Source organism: Xyrauchen texanus, chromosome 20 (genome assembly GCF_025860055.1).
Source record: "Xyrauchen texanus isolate HMW12.3.18 chromosome 20, RBS_HiC_50CHRs, whole genome shotgun sequence".
Classification (NCBI taxonomy): domain Eukaryota; kingdom Metazoa; phylum Chordata; class Actinopteri; order Cypriniformes; family Catostomidae; genus Xyrauchen; species Xyrauchen texanus.
Window position 1 is genome coordinate 21,489,140 of NC_068295.1, and position 19,813 is coordinate 21,508,952.

At 33.6% G+C, this 19,813-nt stretch overlaps 2 protein-coding genes across 2 annotated transcripts; both read right to left on the bottom strand.

Annotated features, from left to right (window-relative positions):
* Nucleotides 1-43: 43 nt before the first annotated feature.
* On the bottom strand, nucleotides 44-8,344 carry pkd2l1 (polycystic kidney disease 2-like 1). The gene is made up of 15 exons (XM_052151509.1): nucleotides 8,021-8,344; nucleotides 7,417-7,530; nucleotides 6,614-6,741; nucleotides 5,170-5,423; nucleotides 4,697-4,921; nucleotides 4,255-4,483; nucleotides 3,485-3,655; nucleotides 3,204-3,385; nucleotides 2,932-3,052; nucleotides 2,736-2,834; nucleotides 2,437-2,558; nucleotides 2,222-2,339; nucleotides 1,995-2,071; nucleotides 1,583-1,721; nucleotides 44-1,069 (listed from the first exon to the last, which is right to left on the bottom strand). Exons 1-15 carry the CDS (start codon nucleotides 8,310-8,312, stop codon nucleotides 899-901), a joined length of 2,442 nt encoding a protein of 813 aa, XP_052007469.1. The 5' UTR covers nucleotides 8,313-8,344; the 3' UTR covers nucleotides 44-898.
* A 4,781-nt stretch (nucleotides 8,345-13,125) lies between these two features.
* Nucleotides 13,126-13,934, bottom strand: atoh7 (atonal bHLH transcription factor 7). The gene has a single exon (XM_052151727.1). It carries the CDS (start codon nucleotides 13,789-13,791, stop codon nucleotides 13,381-13,383), a length of 411 nt encoding a protein of 136 aa, XP_052007687.1. The 5' UTR covers nucleotides 13,792-13,934; the 3' UTR covers nucleotides 13,126-13,380.
* Nucleotides 13,935-19,813: the final 5,879 nt, after the last annotated feature.

The following is a 19,813-nucleotide window of genomic DNA, read 5'->3' on the forward strand; positions in this document are numbered from 1 at the left end:
GGAAATCAATTGTTTTGTAATTTCAAGTATTTATTTGCCTATAATTATTGTTAAAAAGGAAAGAGAGAGAAATATTACAATCTTTTTTAAATACACGTGATCTAGCCATGTTCAAAGATTAATAAATATATAAACTGGCATTCACACTGTAAAATACATAAAGACCAATCAAGGTGAAGAGATTATGTCCTTAAGATAGCCTATCTTTAAAAGTAAATGAGAACCTCCCCTGGACTGTTTAAAAGTATACATTTCACTTTGTGTTTTCAGAGCATTATGATAAATGTAATAAGTCATGCGGTACCATCTAAATGTAGCTCTCCATGAAGTTTACATACTATATGATGGGAAAGAATACAAGACACAAATCTAATACGCAAATTTGCTATATGTTTAAATATCAACAGATACGATTTCAGCATTTACTTAAAATAGAATTTTAGCTCTTGTCCTGTACATAAACACTTGTTTCACAATAATGGTAACTAATAGTAATCATGAAAGCTCAGTCTTAATAGAGAGGAAGGTGATCATATTAATAATAGTAATCTAAAGAGTTTTGGCCTGATGTAGTTTAAACTCCCAGAAACAAGTTGAAACATTTTTTACACTCCACAATACAGCAAGTACACTATGCCAAACCATTAATCAAGTGGTTCTGTGGAATAGAATAAGACTGCCAATCATATCACCTCTTCTAAAAGTGCATTAGAAGCTGCACAAATGTTAAACAGTCAGTATTATAAGCATATTTCTGTTTCCACTGCTAACATGGTGTACTACATATATTCTAAATTAAATAATACCGTCCTCTCTACTGTCAGGGTCTGGGTCTGTTTATCCGGGCTTGCAATAAACCTCTCCTATTATCCCTTCTCAAAACTCAGTTTTTGATGAATCAGTGACGTGCAGAACTACTGTTCTCTGTGATGACTGGCCGTCCTACATCTGGGTATAAACGATTCCTTACATTTCCCACTGGAGCAGCCGGTGACCAGGCTGGTAGCCCCTGTGCCAGGACTCTTTCCAGGTTTACATGAATATTACCTCCTGAAGCTGGCCTTGATTCCTGTCACAGTACAAGAGCAAAGTGTTTTTCTTTTTTTTCTATAATACGATCAATGTATTTTATATAATCTAGAAAAAGTAGCTAGCAGTGAATAATTACAATATGTCCTGATTCTGATATGAAGCACATATTTTTCTTGTCTTTGGCATGAAATATTTCCTTTGTATTATAACCTCAAGAGTACTTAAATAATGTAATATAAAGAAGTATAATGTAACCATAATAAACTTTAAAGGGTTTGTTCACCCAAAAAGTTAATCCTCTGATCTTTTACTCATCCTCATGCCATCCCAGATGTGTATGACTTTATTCTGCTGAACACAAGCAAAGATTTATAGGAACGATATCTCTGCTCTGTAGGTCCATACAATGCAAGTGGAGATAGTATTCTAAAAATCTTTGTGTTCAGAAGAAGAAATAATTCATACACATCTGGGATTGTATGAGGGTGAGTAAATGATAAGAGAAGTTTTCTTTTTGGTTGAACTAACCCTTTAAGATCTAAACACTCACATCATCTCTAGTCATCCTTTCCATTGTGTCTCTGTTTTCTGTTTTGGAAGTCTGAAGTCTCATTTTTTCCATAACAGCATCAACTTTAGATGTTAAAGTGGCCACAGCATTTTCAAGCTGAGCAACCTTTTGAGTGAGCCTGGTATAAAAATGAAAATATAACCATTAGACCATGTACAATGGCAGCATATCAGCAATGGACATTAGTGGATATACTGTACAAATATGATATAGTTTTTATATAATTTTTTTAATAATGTATGCAGTTGTCAAATCAGAAATCAATCAAGCCATCAGTAAGTTTCCATATAAATCTAAACCTTTAACTTTTCACTTTGATTTAATTCTAAAGTTGATTTAGCCATTAAATTACGACTTTAAGAGAAAATGTTTCAGTATTCTGTACAGAAACCTTTGAAACTCCTCTGTGTTCTCTCCATGGTCCTCTGCTGTGTTTCCAATATTACGAAGCTCTTCATTGAGTGCATCCTAATTGAAGAAAAAAAGAAAATATTTGTAAGTTCAAATATATTTATAAATATTTACATCTTTCTCTCAAAACCTAATCTGACACTCATATAATCAATTATATCACTATGTATATTTTTCATAGAAGAAAAAAGCCCAAGCAAAGCACACCCTTTTTTCCTCCAGATCTTGTCTCATTCTGTCCTGCTCCTGTTTGTCCAAAGTCTGGTTCCCATCTTGGTCAAATTTGTTGAAAGCAGCTGAGATATCCTGATCATCATGGCCCATTCTGGCAAGTAGGATACACAAAGAGAATAAATTTTCTGTGCATCATTACTGCTACTAAACATCAATGTTTTTTGTGAAGAAAAAAAAAAGGTACTTACTCTTTCAAAGCATCCCTGAAGTCTTTAAACTCCAGGTCAGTTGAGCCTGAATCCAAAGCTTTCTGAACATCAGAGATCTTTTCCTTTTTAAGTTTCAGTTTCATAAAGGTCTTTGTATAACTCTGAAAATGAAGCATAAATTATATTTATTCACTTTTAGTGCACTTTTTACTTGTGCATTAAAACAGCTGAAACACAATAATACTGGCTTTTATGGTGGCTAAACAAATTTTCAACATAAACTTGGATTAACACACATAGCTAAGGTCCCATGCTCTAGATGACCTTTCATAACTTGCCTGTTTGATGAGGTCCGAAATCTGGAATTCAGTTTTCTGAGAAGCGAGCTCTGACTTCACCTCAGAGTATGTGTCATTAATGATGGCCAGAAACATATTCTGTTAAATCCAAATCACCAGGTGAATTGAGGCACTTATGCTGTTGAAAAATGTATTCATTGTTTATAAATTGTTTGACTCTGGATGGATGACTTACCAGCAACACAAAGAAGACAAAGAACACATAGGAGAAAAAGTATATTGGTCCAAGTACTCTGTTTGCCCTGTCAATGGCATTATAGTCAAAATCCCCAAGGATGATTCGAAACTGGGTGAAACTGAGGACAAAATAAAATGATTAACTTTTGTTTTCTTAATGTGACTTGTATTTATTTATTTTCTTTTAATTAAAGTATTATTTCTGAGTGCCTCAATAAGCACACAAACATTTATTTATACTGTATATAGAATGAAAAAAAAAATCCTTACATGCACTTGTTAAATGTGCTGAATAATTCTACTTCTGTTCCAAAGAGCAGGTAACCCAGCTGAGCATATGCAAAGAACACAATGAAGAACATAATAGCAAATCCAAAGATGTCTAAAGCACACCGTGCCAGGGTGGATGTGAGCTGGGTCATCGTCTTATTAAAACTGACATACTTGAATATCTGTAGAGATTAAAACATCATAATATCAACATTGGTTCATTTGAAACACCATTTTATAGAATGTTATTTTAAATATGTTTTTAATTTAAAACATATTACCTTTATCCAAGCAAAAAACAAGTTTACTGCATTCATGTTGTTGTACTGGGTTTGCCAAAATGCAAGAAACTCAAAATCAGCATAGATGTTTGGTTGTTCTAGAAGCTTTCCAAGTAACTCATTCACTTTCACGGTCCGAAATGCACTGAACGCTATTGCAACAATAGCAAGCTGCAAAAGAACACACAGTTACTTGAGTCTGCTGTTTTCAAATAATGTTTACCAACAGTGTTGGGTATATCCGATTAAAAAGTAATGTTAATGTAATCGAATTATTTTCAGTCAAATAATGAATGTACTACATTACATTTTGAATTAATGTAATCAGGTTACAGTTACTGACTTTCTATTAATATAATTACTTTTAAGTATATTAGTCATACTAAAGTAATATGTGTAATACGTTTAAAATATGAATTCATATTTATGTCTGTTAGTGTTTCTGTGACAGCTGAGGGGTGTGCGACAATGAATGATAAAATATAGGCATTTGAATTTGAGTGGAAAACCAAAAACGTTTATAGGAAAAGTGATTTTAAAAGTAACTTAAAAGTAAAATAATTTGTAATGTGATTACTTTTAGATTAAGTAATCATTAAAGTAATCTGATTACATTTTTAGAGAAGTAATTAGTCATTTCTAGTGGATAACTTATTTTGAGTAATTTACCCAACACAATATATGTGCTAAATATTAATATGGACATTTACTATGACCAGAAATGATATATTAAAGCCAATGTTTTGTGCTTATGATTTATTTTCTCATACCAGTATCACTACTAAATCTAGAATGTTCCAGAGGCTGCTGAAATGGGACAGTTTATTGATTCGGAATTCCAGAATCTCCTCCACAATGTAATAGAATATGAACACACAGAACACGATCTCACAGCCGATGATAAAGTCATCCCAGGTGGTGACATAACGAATCAGCTTCACAGTGCGAATCTGGTAGGATGAAATTGCTCCACCAGTAGCTGGAAATTCCACCACTAATCTAAATGAAGAAGAAAACATTATTTTACATATCAGAAATTATGTATTTTTTTGCATTGTACATTGAAAAAAATCAGATCATGTTAAAAATATGTAAAAAATGCTATTTCATTGACTAAAATAAAAACATGCCTGACCACATGTACAATTTTAGACATTCAGAAAAATGACTCAAATTGCATGTATGGTGTTGTTTAAGGTCAAGTACCAGTACCTTACAACACAGAAGAGATTGATATTGGCATTGTATGTAGAAAAGTCAACAAACAGAGCCCGAGTTCCATGATCAAGCCACTGGTTGTTTTTGAGATCCACCAGTATAGAAGCACTCTCTTCTTTGGTCTTTGTCAGGTCTTGGTAATATCCTGCTCCACTGTATGTGCTCAGCAACCCCCAGTGATTTGACCCTTTCATCTGCCTTTCTGTGTGGTACTGCCAGCTGCAGAGAAATTACATAATATGTTAGAAGTAAGCTCATTGCAAAAACTTTATAGAAACTTGAGGACACAATCCCAAATTTCTGCTATGCAATATCACAGATTTCACAGAGATTACTATGATCTGAGCAGCAGGAGACCCAATCAGGAGCAGCAAATGCTTCAATTGCTCTAAATTTAAACTCATTGCTGTCTTGCAGTGATCTCATTTCTGATTTTTCTTTCCAATGGGAAGATAGATGTTACTCACGCTGTACCGTTGATCAGCCCAAACGTGCTGTCGTCCTCTTTCTTGTCACTGTACACATCGAAACAATCTGTGATTTCCTGCTGAAAGTCTTTGTGCACCTTGCAGGAGTTGTGCTTCACTTTTAGCTGTCGAATGCGAGGGACACCTAACAACATATTCTCGTAGTAAATGAAGGACTGATTTCCATTCTCAAGAGGCAAGTCATTATACCACTTAGTCCAATACAGGCTATCAAGTAGAGGGCCTTCCATGTACTGCAAAGATTAAAGGTAAAAATGCTGGTTAGAGGGGTGGTGTTATCACGACTGTGTCCCATTACAATTGCAAACTGAGTATATTAGTGTAGGTTTTCAGGAATGGCCAAACATAACCTGACATTTACTATGAAGGAATCGAATACTTTTATAAAACGAATAAAATAAAAAATACAGAGGCCCAATTTGGACACTAAGTCACCCCTAAAAATTTATTTATTTCATTATATACAAAATATTAAACCAACTGGCATCTGCAAACAGTTGATGCTAGACCTTTTTTTCTTTTTTGAGCCATTTATTCAATACATATAATCAACTGGATTCAAAGAGATTTTTAGTGGATTTTTCAGTCAGTTCACGCAGGTATACTGGCACACTGTAAACCTAATGCTCAAAATAATTCATTGAGCAAAGAAAATCATACAAATTCAATTAAATTAACCTTGATGAGTATTTAGAATGTTCTCTTTCTTTTGAGTTCACAAAAAATGACACCTTTTAAGTAACCTGAATTGTTTTCGAGTTTAATTAATTTGTCTCTTTAAATTTACAGAAACTTAAATTTAACTGAAACTGGGCAGGGGATTTCTCAGCACAACATGTTTTGCATGCCACTCAACAATGTTCAATGTAAATGTTCAAGTGATGTGTTATATAATGTATCTTTGAGGGTTATTTAGAAGAGTTTCTGTTATGTTACTGTTTTGGGGGGTTACCATTACGGTGAATAGTGGAGATTGAGTTTAGGTTGAGGACAGGTACAATTTAAAATGTTTCTACATATATTGTTTTACTTGTATAATTACTATGCTAATCAAAGCATATTGTTTCCAAATAGCATGCATTTAGCATTCTAGCATTTACTGCTCGTTCATTTCTCTTTACTTGAAATATTTAAGTTGAGTTTACATGATAATTGAAAGATCAGCCGAAGAGTTACATTTAAAGTTAAGTGCCATTAAAATGTATGAGGTAGCATACTCAATATTTCAAGGCAGGAGCAATTAACATTATTTTTTTAGATTATTGCCAAATAAATGCCATTGATTTGATATTTTGTTACATAATGCAAAGATACGAGTCTGGGTTTGGTGTCCAAATGCTATTTGGGACCACTGTATGCTTCAAATCTGACTTCAGACCTGACTTTAATTCACTTCGGAATAAGATAAATAATTAGAACTCACTGTCCAGACATCATTCATACTGCCAATGGAAGAAAAGCTGACTCCACTATCTCCTGGTAAATTCACAAAGAGATCAGTCATTGCTTTTGTGTAATAGTAGGTGGAGCTGCTGGTCATACCATAGGTCACTGCAAAAGAAACATGTTTATAATCAGTCAACAATCATCACTTATTGCACTTTGCACTGGCGTGCTACACCATTCACCCTCACACAGATAAAAGACATCAATTCATTTAAGTTTCATCCATTAGCAGTGCTCACGTCATGCAAGCTGGTGGCATGGATAAAGAGATGGTATAAACAGACACAAATAGCTCGCTTGAACAATGTGAATCCATCATAGACAAAGCCTCAATTGCGTGACCTGAGCTCTTATCAGTAAAAGACAGCAGGGTACAGCTTGTGTTCCTTTCAGGCCTTATTTTCCTCAGGACAATGCCAGACATTTTATAATAACCACTTAGGCCGATACATATCTCTGGTGATAATAGCACACAATATAGTGGGAGGAACAGGGATCAGTTAACCAACACAATAATTTACAAAAGAGCAATCTAAAGACATTTTAATAATATTACATTAATACATACTAATGTCAAAGGATTTAATGGAATTTCTACAAAATTATCTGTAATATCCACACCTACTGCTATATGTATTTATTTATTATCAATTGTGTTTCCAAACCCCTACAAGTATTTCTGTATTTATGTAACAAGATCAAACTTTCCTAACAGTTAGCCATAAATGATAACACTGAATTTAGACTGGACATATTATATTCATCTAGCCTGATACTTACACAGACATAAATCCACTAAGAAAATGATGTAGACCAGCAGTTCTTTGAATTTGTTTTTGACCAACAGCTCAGGATTCTCCTTTGTGTCCTTGATTAGAGCTGTTCCCCACAATCCTACCAAATCAAACACTTTTTTTATTTGATATAACACAAAATCATATGAACAATATTAGGTACACTCCGAATATGATCTGGATTTGTTGGAATACATTTTCCTCTCTTCCAAAACATAGAAAAGAATAACAGTGCTAAGTAAATTTAGAAATGTACATAGAAGTGTAAAAGTTTCAAATAAAAGAAGAGAAAATAAGGAGATGTGTTGCTCCACTTTTATCCATAGCAGCCTTTAAAAACAATAGTCAAGTTGTTGATGGCACAGTACTAGCATGAAATTCTTTGCATTTACTGGTAGCACACTGTAAAATGATTTTATGTAGTAACATCAAAATAAACTGGTTTTATTCAAATCAAAAAGATTACTTTATATTAATAAATCAAACCGACAACATTGGGTTACACTCAAAAAAGTTATTTCTAAAATTTAGATCAGATAGAACAACAACAACAACATGATAGCACTTTCTACAGACACATCCTCCCTTACCTTTGAGTGCTCTCAAAAGAAAGGAACAGCATCCAGATTTCTTCTCGCCATTCGGGTGGGCAAATGCTTTATTCTCGGACGAATAGGGGTTAGGCATATTCACTTGGTTCATGGCCCCCAAAGAGCTGTGGAACATAGGCTGAGGGCTGTATATGGTGCTGATGGGGTGTTTTATAGGTGGAGGAGACCCGTTATAGGCCTGATTCACCCAGGCTCCTTTTCCAAAGTTGTCCAGCTCGCATCCCACTGCGCTGCCTAGTTGATTCTCTGGCCGGTTATTAAGGTGTTGCATGGTGGTGAGTAGAGAGGTATAAGTAGATGGGTTTAACAAGTAATACTCAAGTGAAGCCTTTGGCCAAGGACAGGCTCCACCTGCATTTATACCTTTCTGCTCGAACCCTCTCAAATAGAGCAGGGCAATGGTTCTGTGGAAGGAGGGGCTGATCTTTTGTTTACAGATCCATTAAAAATCACAATCCTTCAATTAAGAATACTGAGATATTTGCTTGAGATCCAGGAATAGCATCATTGACAATACAGAACTCATGTGATTTTGCGTCATATTGTTTTAGACATGCAAAACCGTGATAAATACTTTTTCATAGATGCATGTAGAAATGACTAGCTTTTAAACTATAGTGTAAAAGTGAACATGCGCTGTTTCTACCTGATCTAACCTTTAAAAATGACTTTTGTTGGTCGAAACTAATGTAGACAGGTTGATTCAGGCATGTCATATAATACTTTGACTTGAATAAAGTCAGTTAATTTAGAAGTTGTCGAAAGAAGAACAGTTTTTAGGTTATCGTTTTTACGACACCTGATATATTTTGACCAATGGCCATCCGTTTGTGCTTACAGCATTCATAGTATAAAGTAAACAGTATAAATGTTGATTAGTTATTGTGATCAAACTTTGGTCAATGGATATAAGGATATTCCATCAACTACAGAATAACACTTTAAAAATTTATTTTGCCTTTAATTATCGTAACTTTTGAGTTTGTAGTGCCCTGGATTGATCTTGTTGAGATAATTCAATTATCCAAGTTTTTGTTGGCTAAACTTGTGATAAGTTATTGAACTTTAAAAAAAAAGTCAATTGAAATACACAAATCACGTTCAATTCGGACTCCCAGCATTTTCTGCTGCATAAATAAATTATGCAGATTGCAGTGTTATTGTCTTACTTTAAAAATGTTTTTACTTCTTGCTGATTTTATTTATGCTCTTGGTTATAGTGTTTGTTGTCACCTTCAGTTATTTGTCATGTAATAATTCAAAGCTCATATTTTTACTCTTAAGCTTAAGTCAGAGTATGATAGAGGGGTAAAACATTGATCTCTTATTATCAGTTGGCCATTTCTCATGAAATTATAGTTTATTTGAACTCTGACAATGGTATAGCCCCAATGCTTCTATGGTTATCGTCAGTGATATTTAATGATAATATAAGTAATTAAACTGCTATATTTATTTCAGTTGAAATAGAATGAAGTTGATTGAGCTAAGAAAGTCAAGTTTACTTAAGAAGACATAAAGACATCTTAAAACAAGTTATATTGATTTCAACTTTCAACTTCTGTCGTGTTCTGTTAAATTTCCCTCAACATTCTCTCTTAAGTTGACACAACTTAAAATTTTACAGCAGCACACACACTTACTTTTTTAAGTTGAAACAATTAGATTGTTTTTGTTTTTGCAGTGAATATGATCACTCTTTCACCAGTTTATTTATTTTGTCAGCGAACAATGATCATACATCACAGGAGAATTCTCCAACATTGTCAACATGCAGGACATTTCCACCACATCTACAATTTTGTGTGGTGTTTTTTATAGCCTTCAGTGATGGAAATGTTGGGGGTCAATGTGGCATTTTATACATTTTTGGAGTAAAATTGAAGACTCTCTTGTCTTGCTAATTTCATTCCTACCATTTTATGTATCCAAATACATTTTAAAAAAAATGTCATACCATGCATAGTTTGACAAAATTATAAATGATCAAATTAGACAGCTTGATAAGAAATGACCCATTATAAGTGATATTTCCATTGTTATTTCTTTCATTTCTTTCTTTTTGTTTCATCTCAAACATGCTCTCCCACTTTTGTCTGCTTGATAACTATGCACACTAATTTTGATGTGGTTAATACGACTGCAGTCATAATTTATCATATTATAAAAATAATTTTATAGAAGTACATTTTAAATGGTTCATGATTATTTCACTTCTTGTTAAGATTATCATAGTTTTTAAACAATAAATTATGTATATTATATATTTATGATGGATTTTTATTTTATTTTAAGGTTTAAATCTGAAAAATAAAATGAGTGAGGTTTACTTAAAAAAATAACTAGGAAACAAAATTCACAAAGAAATTGCTAGTAAGTTCAACAGACCATATTTTTGATTGACGCACTGAAATAAGCAAGTGTACTGGGATTTCAATGCTTTTTTAATGTAATAAATCATGTACCACATGACACACGGAAGTCTTCCACAGGGAAGCTTAATGTATGCTTTGTAGTCTATTAGACAACGACACCTTCCTTTAATGGCAATAGAAGACAAAAAAAAACAGAGTTCATAAAGCACGATGACAAGTAACAAGCAACAGATAATTTTTTTTATCATGAACATGTCATTTTGAGTAGACGTCACAAAACAAAAAGTTACCAATCTATAAAAAATCGAATTGGTTTAAATCAACTTGCAAACAGTTAAACTTTGCAAGCTAATTAATCATTCAAGCCCGTGTATGCTGTGAACTCCAGCTTCAAAAATTGAAGTAAAATGTACTTATTTTATTTACTAATGAAATTTACTTACAATTAGCAAATATGACATATGATAAAGCATTGTGAAGATAACAATCATAAATAATATTTACTTAAGCTAGAGGATTAATTTGTACTTAATTAATTAGACAAGTACAAATCTAGAATTTACTTCAATCTCAACTTCAATCTTAAACTTATTCAAACTAGAGAGTACGTAATATTTTCTGCTATACTTCACGAACAACAACAAAAAAAGTGAAGGATATAACAATAAAATCTATACACGCATAAGTTCTTTAAAAAGTAGAATGGTGGTAAAGTAAAGTAAAGACTTTAGTGTGACCTTCATATAAAAAATAAAACTTTTAAATCTTTTAGTTTTGATATAAATCAATCCATGTCCCATTAAGGTGCCTGTTGTTGAAGAAATTCCCATAAATAAATGAATTAGTGCATAAATAAAAACTGCTGACAAGCTTCAAGTGACAGCACTAGCTTTGTGGCCATCAATTAAATATGGATGCATTATAAGTTCCCCCTAATTAATAAACATATATTCAATGATGAAGAACATTAACTTATGGATGACCACCTGTCAGAGAGCACAGCAACAATCAACCCAGCATCAGAGTCATGGAGGCCATCTGTAGACGACACAGCACAATACCCCCACTAAACCACTTGCAACCGAGCAGAAAAAAATTAATGAAACAGTTTAATCAATACCAATTTCAAAAATGTTCCTTAATTAGTGCATTAACAGTTAAATATGATGTTCTGACATATTTCTGTGTCCTGAAATGGTTGTCATTTTCCTATGTTGAATGTTTTGGTATGTTGATCATTTTGGTGGTAGCCTTTTAAATCATAAACTTGAGAGTTACTGCCCTCACAAGCATCATTGTGAACTTAAGCCAGATACTTAACCAGGTTACTCTATAGTAGACTGATGCTGAAATGTGTTCATCGTAAGTTCCTTTGGTTAAAAAGAGTCTGTTAAATGACACAAACCATGATCGAATGTTCAGTGCAATATCCCATGTAATCAAGTATGGATGAGTGGTGGCCTAGTTGAGTAATAATTTTAACAGGCATTATAAACAAGATATAAGGATGTGGCTTTCACTGAGATTATTGTGTAGCGATCATGCCATTATGGTTGGTCGTAATGACAGTTGAAGGATGTATCAAGCTTCACAGACACGCTTTTGGCTGAGCACTGGCTGTTCACGCCTCATTACCACCGAATAGACATTTTATACACAGTCATTGGGCAGCAAAGAGTTTAATCTCTTTTCTAGATTAGGAGTAATTATAAGGATGCCATAGTCAAACTTGTGCCACTCTGTCTGAAAATATAGTTTTCAACTATATTCTTCACTGTCCTGGTAATCTTTGACCTATAAATACAGGACGTTCTGTTGGTTTAGGAAATGAGCTGAACCAAATAAAAATGACTATCAGATTAAAAAATATACAAATTTGGATTATTTGGTTATTTAAATGATAAATTGTTATACTTTTAATTCCCCTTCCTTTTTATAGTATCTTGTAAACAGCTAAATAGATACACAGGTCAATTCTGACGTCATTCAGTGTTGTTTAACCATTATTTACATCTTCACTTTACTGACAGCAAAGACATTTGTTTGGTGCAGTCTTATCTTGGGACACAGAGGGTTTCACTGAAATGTGTTTATCTCTTCCGTCTGGCTACAACACCAGAGAGACCATTTATTTGTGTTTAGGTAAAAAAATAAAAAATAAAAACTATAATAAAATTTTATTTCATTGCTAACCTTGCTTTTCAAAATAGAGGGAACTATATTTTGTTATAACAACAGCATAACTAGACTAACGAATAATGTATTTTATATATAATAAAATTGTGTGTGTGTCCAAAATTACTTGTTAGATTTTGAGACTGTTACTTGTTATTACTACTTTCAGACTGTCACTTATTACAACAAATATTGTTTAAATATTATATTAAATATTGTATAAAAAATTTGCTGTTTAACTAGACAATTAAGTATTTAATTGGCACAAGTTCTTTGAATTCAAAGTTTATTTGTATACTGATGAACAGCACAATGTACAAAATACAAAACATTTAACATGTTGTAAAGTTGTATTTAGTTCATCATCATGCACTGTTAAATTAATATTTTTAAGATGCCATTTTGGCAAAAGATGATCACAGTGTAGTTCTCATATCTTATTCATCTTTAACTATTCACAAAATATTTGATACAAAGCAATAATAATAATGATTAAAAAAACATTTGACCTAGTGATTCATTGACAAATGTGATTTTATGGAGTCATCAAATACAATCGCCTAGTGGAAGATTTTTATAAAAGTGCATAGAAAAAACTATTTTATTGCAACAATTACGCAACTCTACCCCTAGAATTGTTCAGACTCCATTAAAGCTAATCAAACACTTGATTTTCCGACCATAAATATAAAATATTACATAGTAATACAAATGTATTTACTGACTCCTGTATCTACGTAAACAAAGATACAAATTAATGCTCCATTGCGTACGAGTCTAAGTGAGAACTTAGAGACTTTCGTAGTCGTAGGAGAAAGAGGAATGCATGCAGTCATTTTCCATGGATGAGTTATAATGCATAAAGCAAGAATAGGTCTCTGGTTGTAGGTCTTCAAATTGAAGATTCAGCCAGTCCTTTTGAGGAGTTGTGTGTCTACTGGCATCAGTCAGGATCCGATTGAGGGCCATGATATAGCTCAGGGCCATCTGCAGGGTTTCATATTTAGAGAGTTTTTTGTCCTGGCCCCACTGAGGAACAACTTTGCGCAGGCGATCGAATGCCGTGTTCAAGCCCTGCATTCTCTTCCTCTCACGAGCGTTGGCTGCCATCCTTCGCCGAACTGCACTCTCAAACTTCTCTGGATCTCTGGAATCAGACTCAGAGCCAGAATCTGCACAGCTTGGTCTACGGGGCTTCATGACTCCTGCACACTGGGCCAAAGGTCCACCAAGGCCAAATATGTCCTTCAAAACTGGTTCTTTGAGGTGGATATATATATCCAGAATGTTCTAATGCACAAGAATAATGACAAAACAAGACACAATGTTCTTCTGCTCACCAAAAAAAGTACATCCAGATAGTGGTGCAGTCCTTGAGTCTAGTGCTTAAGGCTTCTGGTTTGCCATAATGATGAGCAATGCTTATATAATGCTCTGGTATAAACAGGTGGCAGCAGGTGGAGCCCCACCCTTGTTGGTCCATCCAAACATCCATTATTATTAATGAAACACACATATCCAACAGCAGGACTAGTGCACTCAAACTAGCGTCCCACTCCAACCCCCATTAACTCAAACTTTAATGACATTCCAATTAACTTTGGCTGCTCTATCAGTCAAGGCTCCACTGAAACCATGTGTTACAAACACAGATAACTTACCATCTGGCCAGGGCCACTAAAACAACCAGGGGTGGATGACAAGGACCATTACCTAATTAAAAGTGCAAGCATCTTCAAGAACAATGTTTGCTGGGATTTTGTTTTTTGTTGTTGTTGTTGTTGTTTTTGTCAATTTATTTTACCTGAAAAGTATTAAGTGGTTATATAAAAACAAGCAAAGAAACATCAAGCCCTTGGTTTAAAAAAAAAAAACAACACACATTTTGTACAGATATCAATGCACAATATTGCACCTCTCAAAAGATCTATTTATATTCATGCTGTCTAAAAGACAGTAGCCTTCTAATATAATTATTGATATTAACTGATAACAAAATGTAATTATAAATGTATTATATAATATGTTAATTATTTATATTAATAATTTAGAACCAGTCACACCTTTATGAAAATGAAAGTAAATTTAGATGCAGGATTATCTCAAACCTTTTACAGACTTTGCTTATAATACTGTAACAGATGTCAAGCAAGTTTCATTTTCTAAAATCACCAGTAAGCTCTGATGACAATGCCATATGAAAAACATTGCTGGGACAATAAATAATTGATCTGATTGTCTGAGACAGACAGAAGTCTTCGACAAGTTGTCAGTCTTTATCAGTTCAGTGTTAATCAAATAAAGCTGGTCATAGATGGTCACAATTTCCTCCAAAAAAAGCCTGTTGAAGAATAAACTACATTGACGGTTCAGTGAAAAGATTAATTTAAAAGGAACTGTCAAAGAGAATGTTCATTTTTGATTTTTAGAGAGATTATAAATACAAAAGTTTTTCCTAAATTAATTCAATGAATTTACAGAAAAACATTAATTTTGTACAGCTTCATCTAGTATAAATAATTACATATATTATAATAAGTAGAGCATATTTTATGTCATATTTATATAATTCATACTGTATGTAATTTATTAAGTATAATTTCATCAACATTCTGAGCCAGTTTACTCCAGTTTTTTAAGCACACTGAATTGGTAGAATTATACATCACAGTGCATGATCAATGTTTTCCTATTATGACAAATTTGGTCACAACAAAGGAGAATATTCTATGCAAAATATTCCTCTAAATACAAATATAAGTAAATTGGTTTTGTGACATACATTTGCACAAAACAGAAATCTCTGGACTCGCTGCATAATTCATGTCCCAGCAGACCACGATTCAGGCCATATATGCTCATGCTGTCATTTTGCATAAGACAAGTAAGTTTGCTGTTCAGTTGGGCAAATAAACCAAATTCACAAGTTTGATTTCATTGATTGCAGATTGGCATGGTTAGCCAGCTGCTGCTTGTCTTGTTTAAGGGGCTTGGTCCAGATATGTAGAACAGCCTTGTTTTCCTCTTATTCACATGATCAGCTTGTCTGGAGTTGGAGGCTGTCCTATGCAAAAAGGCCATATGTTACAAGCTAGGCCTGTAACTTTGAGACAGTGTTGAGCAGATTAATTTAAGGATTTACTCAGTCTTGAAGAAGGAAAAGTGAGAAGGTCTATTATCAGTGTAATAGCTTAAGCCAGGATTGAGTAAATCTGATTTTCATGTAATTGCCATTGATTCCCAGAGATTAAATACATTCTTAAAAATCTAAGCATGTAATCCTCAAAGGACAAGTAAAAGTGACAATCTATTGCATTGATTAAAAGGAATACAATTAATTATTTCTACTTAACATTTTACCCTCTGACAGCCAAAACACAGGCCTAAAAAGTACTATTGACTGGTTCAATACTGCTGCTGAAAACGATTATTGCCATATTATCAAATATTATCTCCTGCAGAGCTGTATGTTCTTTGAGAGTTCAGCTATGCTATATAATCTCTGAATATATCATTAATTGACATCTGGAGAACAACTTTAGGTTTGCAGACAACTTTAAAACAGATCAATTTATAGATATTTTTTATATTAAAAAATAAAAAATGGAATACTGACCAATGAGGTCAATCAGAGCCATATTGTGAAAACACTGACCCCCATACATGACTAGAATTTAAGCCCCAATTCACCCCCCACCCCACCCCACCCCCATACACACACCACCACCATCAAAATGGGGCATCTGGTGAGATGAGGCTATTGACTGTAATTAGGTCAAGCAAGGTGCTTGAGATTTCATGCCTATTTGAACCTTTTTGTTCCCCTTCTGGTTGTTGTGTTTAATCTTAACTGGCCAATGAGCCAATGTCCAATTGTAGAGCCAGTCAATTAGAAAAAATATCAATTTACAAATTATAATACAAATTACATCATATTGCATTAATTAGACAAGCCACAAGATTTTATGGCCACAAGTAGTATGTTCTCTTATTTTATATTTCAGCCTGTTCATTTAACTCATCTTGTATTGAAGAGAGCACAAGTTAATGCATGTCCTTTGGATGTAATTTCTCCAGGATTTTTTTATTAAATTAAGATGAAGCCAAATGTATATTTGAATAACTTATTCATAACAAAGTTTTTTGTTTCCTTTTTTTAAATGTGATTAGCCCTTACAAATTAAATCCCATTTACCAAAAATCCAAAACTATTATACCAAAATGCTGTCAGATGATAAGATATAAAACTTTAAAAGGTCATATGAATTATTAACAGAATTTGTTCCTAGATTAATAATAGGCCAAAAAGTATAAGGATACTCACATATGTCTTCACTTAGCTGCAACTGCCTTCATTGGTTCATACTTCAATAAATCATATTTTTATGATTATTACATATCAAAGTTTTCTATCTATTTCTTGTTTTTTTAAAGAGAAATTTGTGCCATATTCATACAAATTACTAAAATATCATGTTGATTTTCTGCGTAATGGTGGTGAATAACAACATACAGTATAATATGTGTGCACATTTGGGATACAGATATCCCATATGCGCGCAAATACATATTATACGGCATGTTGCCGTATATCTCGTTATTGTTTCTCAAGGTAGCACTGTTGTTACAGTGAATGACTTAATTTACATTTGACATTGGTATTTGACAAAGAACCAACGTGGGATTAAACTATAGCAAGTACAACACATGAACCGTAAGATATGACTATTTACATTGTTGCATTTCTGTTATTATGTAAGTTGAACATCTATTTAGACTCAATAAGTGCCTAAGAAAATACAAATGTGTAACTTATGTTTTAAAGTGTTAGTTCACCCAAATATGAAAATTCTTTCATAATTTACTCGCCCTCATGCCATCCCACAGTGTGATTTTCTTTCTTCTGCTGAACATAAACAACATTTTTAAAAAGAATAACATCTCTGAGGGTCCATACAATACCAATGAGTGGTGACAAGATATTTCAAGCTCCAAAAATCCCATTAAGGCAGCATAAAATTAATCCATATAACTCCAGTGCTTAAATCCATATCTTCAAAGAAATATGACAGGTGTCGGTGAGAAACAGATCAATATATATATATATATTTTTTACTATAAATCTCTATAAATGTGAAAGTGAAACTAAACGGCCGCCATGTATGACTTTCAGATGTGAAAGAGAACGTGGAGATTTATAGTAAAAAAGGACTTAAATATTTATCTGTTTCCCACCCACACAAATAATATCGCTTTTGAAGATATGGATTTAACAACTGGAGTCATGTGGATTACTTTTATGCTGCTTTTATCTGCTTTTTGGACCTTAAAATTTCTGGCCACCATCCACTTGCATTGAAAGAACCAACAGAGCTGAGAACAGGCCTGGCTTCAGTTCTATGATGTAAGGTGGGCCATAGGACCCGCCTGGTGGGCCGAACAGTTGGATTGGTGGGTGTAGGTGTTCTCAAGGTGGGCCAAGTACATGATTGGGTTGGCCAGGCACACCCAGCCCCCCTGTGGAGCCGGGCCTGGCTGAGAAGGTCATACACATCTGGGATGGCATGAGGGTGAGTAAATGATGAGAGAATTTTCATTTTTGGGTGAAATATTCCTTGAAGTGTTAAATGTTGATCAATATGTGTTGACAGCCAGTTGTGTCTCATGAAATTTCAGTGTGAACGTAATTAATCCTGTTCTATATTTGTTGTATCATCTCATTGACATATGAAAAATAAAAAATTAAAATAAAACTATATTATATTCTATTATTTTCTAATTGACTTAAAATGCTTTGAATTGGCTTAAAATGTTACACTATCTGGACATATTGTAGATCCATTTGTGATAGATAGTTGCTAAAGACCAGAGGTATGAAATACTGTTTTTCAAAACGCCCATGCATTCAATGATTAAGATTTATATTAGCAGTAATTTGCAAAAATAACTGGACATTTGTTTTAAAATCACTATCACATACACTGACTTTGCCTACTATAGAGCAAACAGTGACACCTACATCTTCGCAATACATTATGTTACTTAAATGTATAAGGTTTAAAATGCTGGTTTAAAAAACAAACAAACATATATCTTAAGCAGAGATAAAATATTTGACCCAGACAGGCTATACAGCTATATGAATACAAGCTTGTGTTCGTGTTTAAAACAAAAGACTCACATTTCTCACAGTGGTATATGAACAACAATACTTAAAACTGGTGTTGGCCCCCAGCGTCAGGTTAACACAACATAATACACGCTCATATTCGAACAAATTCTATTCCTTAAGCTTTATAATACTCGCTAAAGCCACTTTAGCTGCTTAATAAATATCCGGGTGCAACAGTCAAGCTAAGAGGGTATTTTCAGAAAGATGTTGCTGGCCTGACAAGAGAAATTAAGGTGAATTGAGTCATCTTAAATCATCACAGGCAGATGCATCATGAATATTTATGTTAAGCTAAAATATTATTTATTAAGTATAAAGACATATACAAATATTTTTTTAATATTCCCTAAAATGTGGATACGCAAAATATTCGTGCCTTTTCTTATTCGTGTTTTGCTGCAGTCTTGTATGACTTTGTGATAAATATCGCCACCTACCGTCATTACAAAAATGTAACACTCCAAACTATACCTCAGTTGCTACATAAAACCATATAACAACCTTATAACAAATGGAATAACTACGTTTTACGACCCTTTAAATCTCATGAACCATAAAATGTAATAGGCATTCATAATTGCCACAACGGTTTTCGCCGTTCAGCAAATGGTCAAGATAGGCTACTACCGAAGATCTCTCAGCAAACAACGAAATATCCACCGGGAAACAGGTAATACGCTTTTGTATCATCTTCACAAAACTTTTATTGTGTTTTACTGCATAGAAATGCTATAGTATGTAGGTTATTTAGGCTATTTTTGCCAAATTGCATTTAATTATTTTTATGGGTTTGTTTTTTTTACACTCCCAAACGTGAAACCGTCGATTTCAGGTAAAGTGGGACACTTTTTAAATTTGACTCTTGTGAATTATTAATATTACTTTAAGCTGACATGAACCACGTTATCATTTGGGAACGCCCTAAATTGCTTCAAAGATATCAAACATTGGCTGTCAAACAATGTTTTACAATTAAATAAAACAAAACCGAAGTTCTAAATTTAAGTATCTCCATGTCCTCCTTACCTGGCCTGGTTGCCCAGTTAGGTC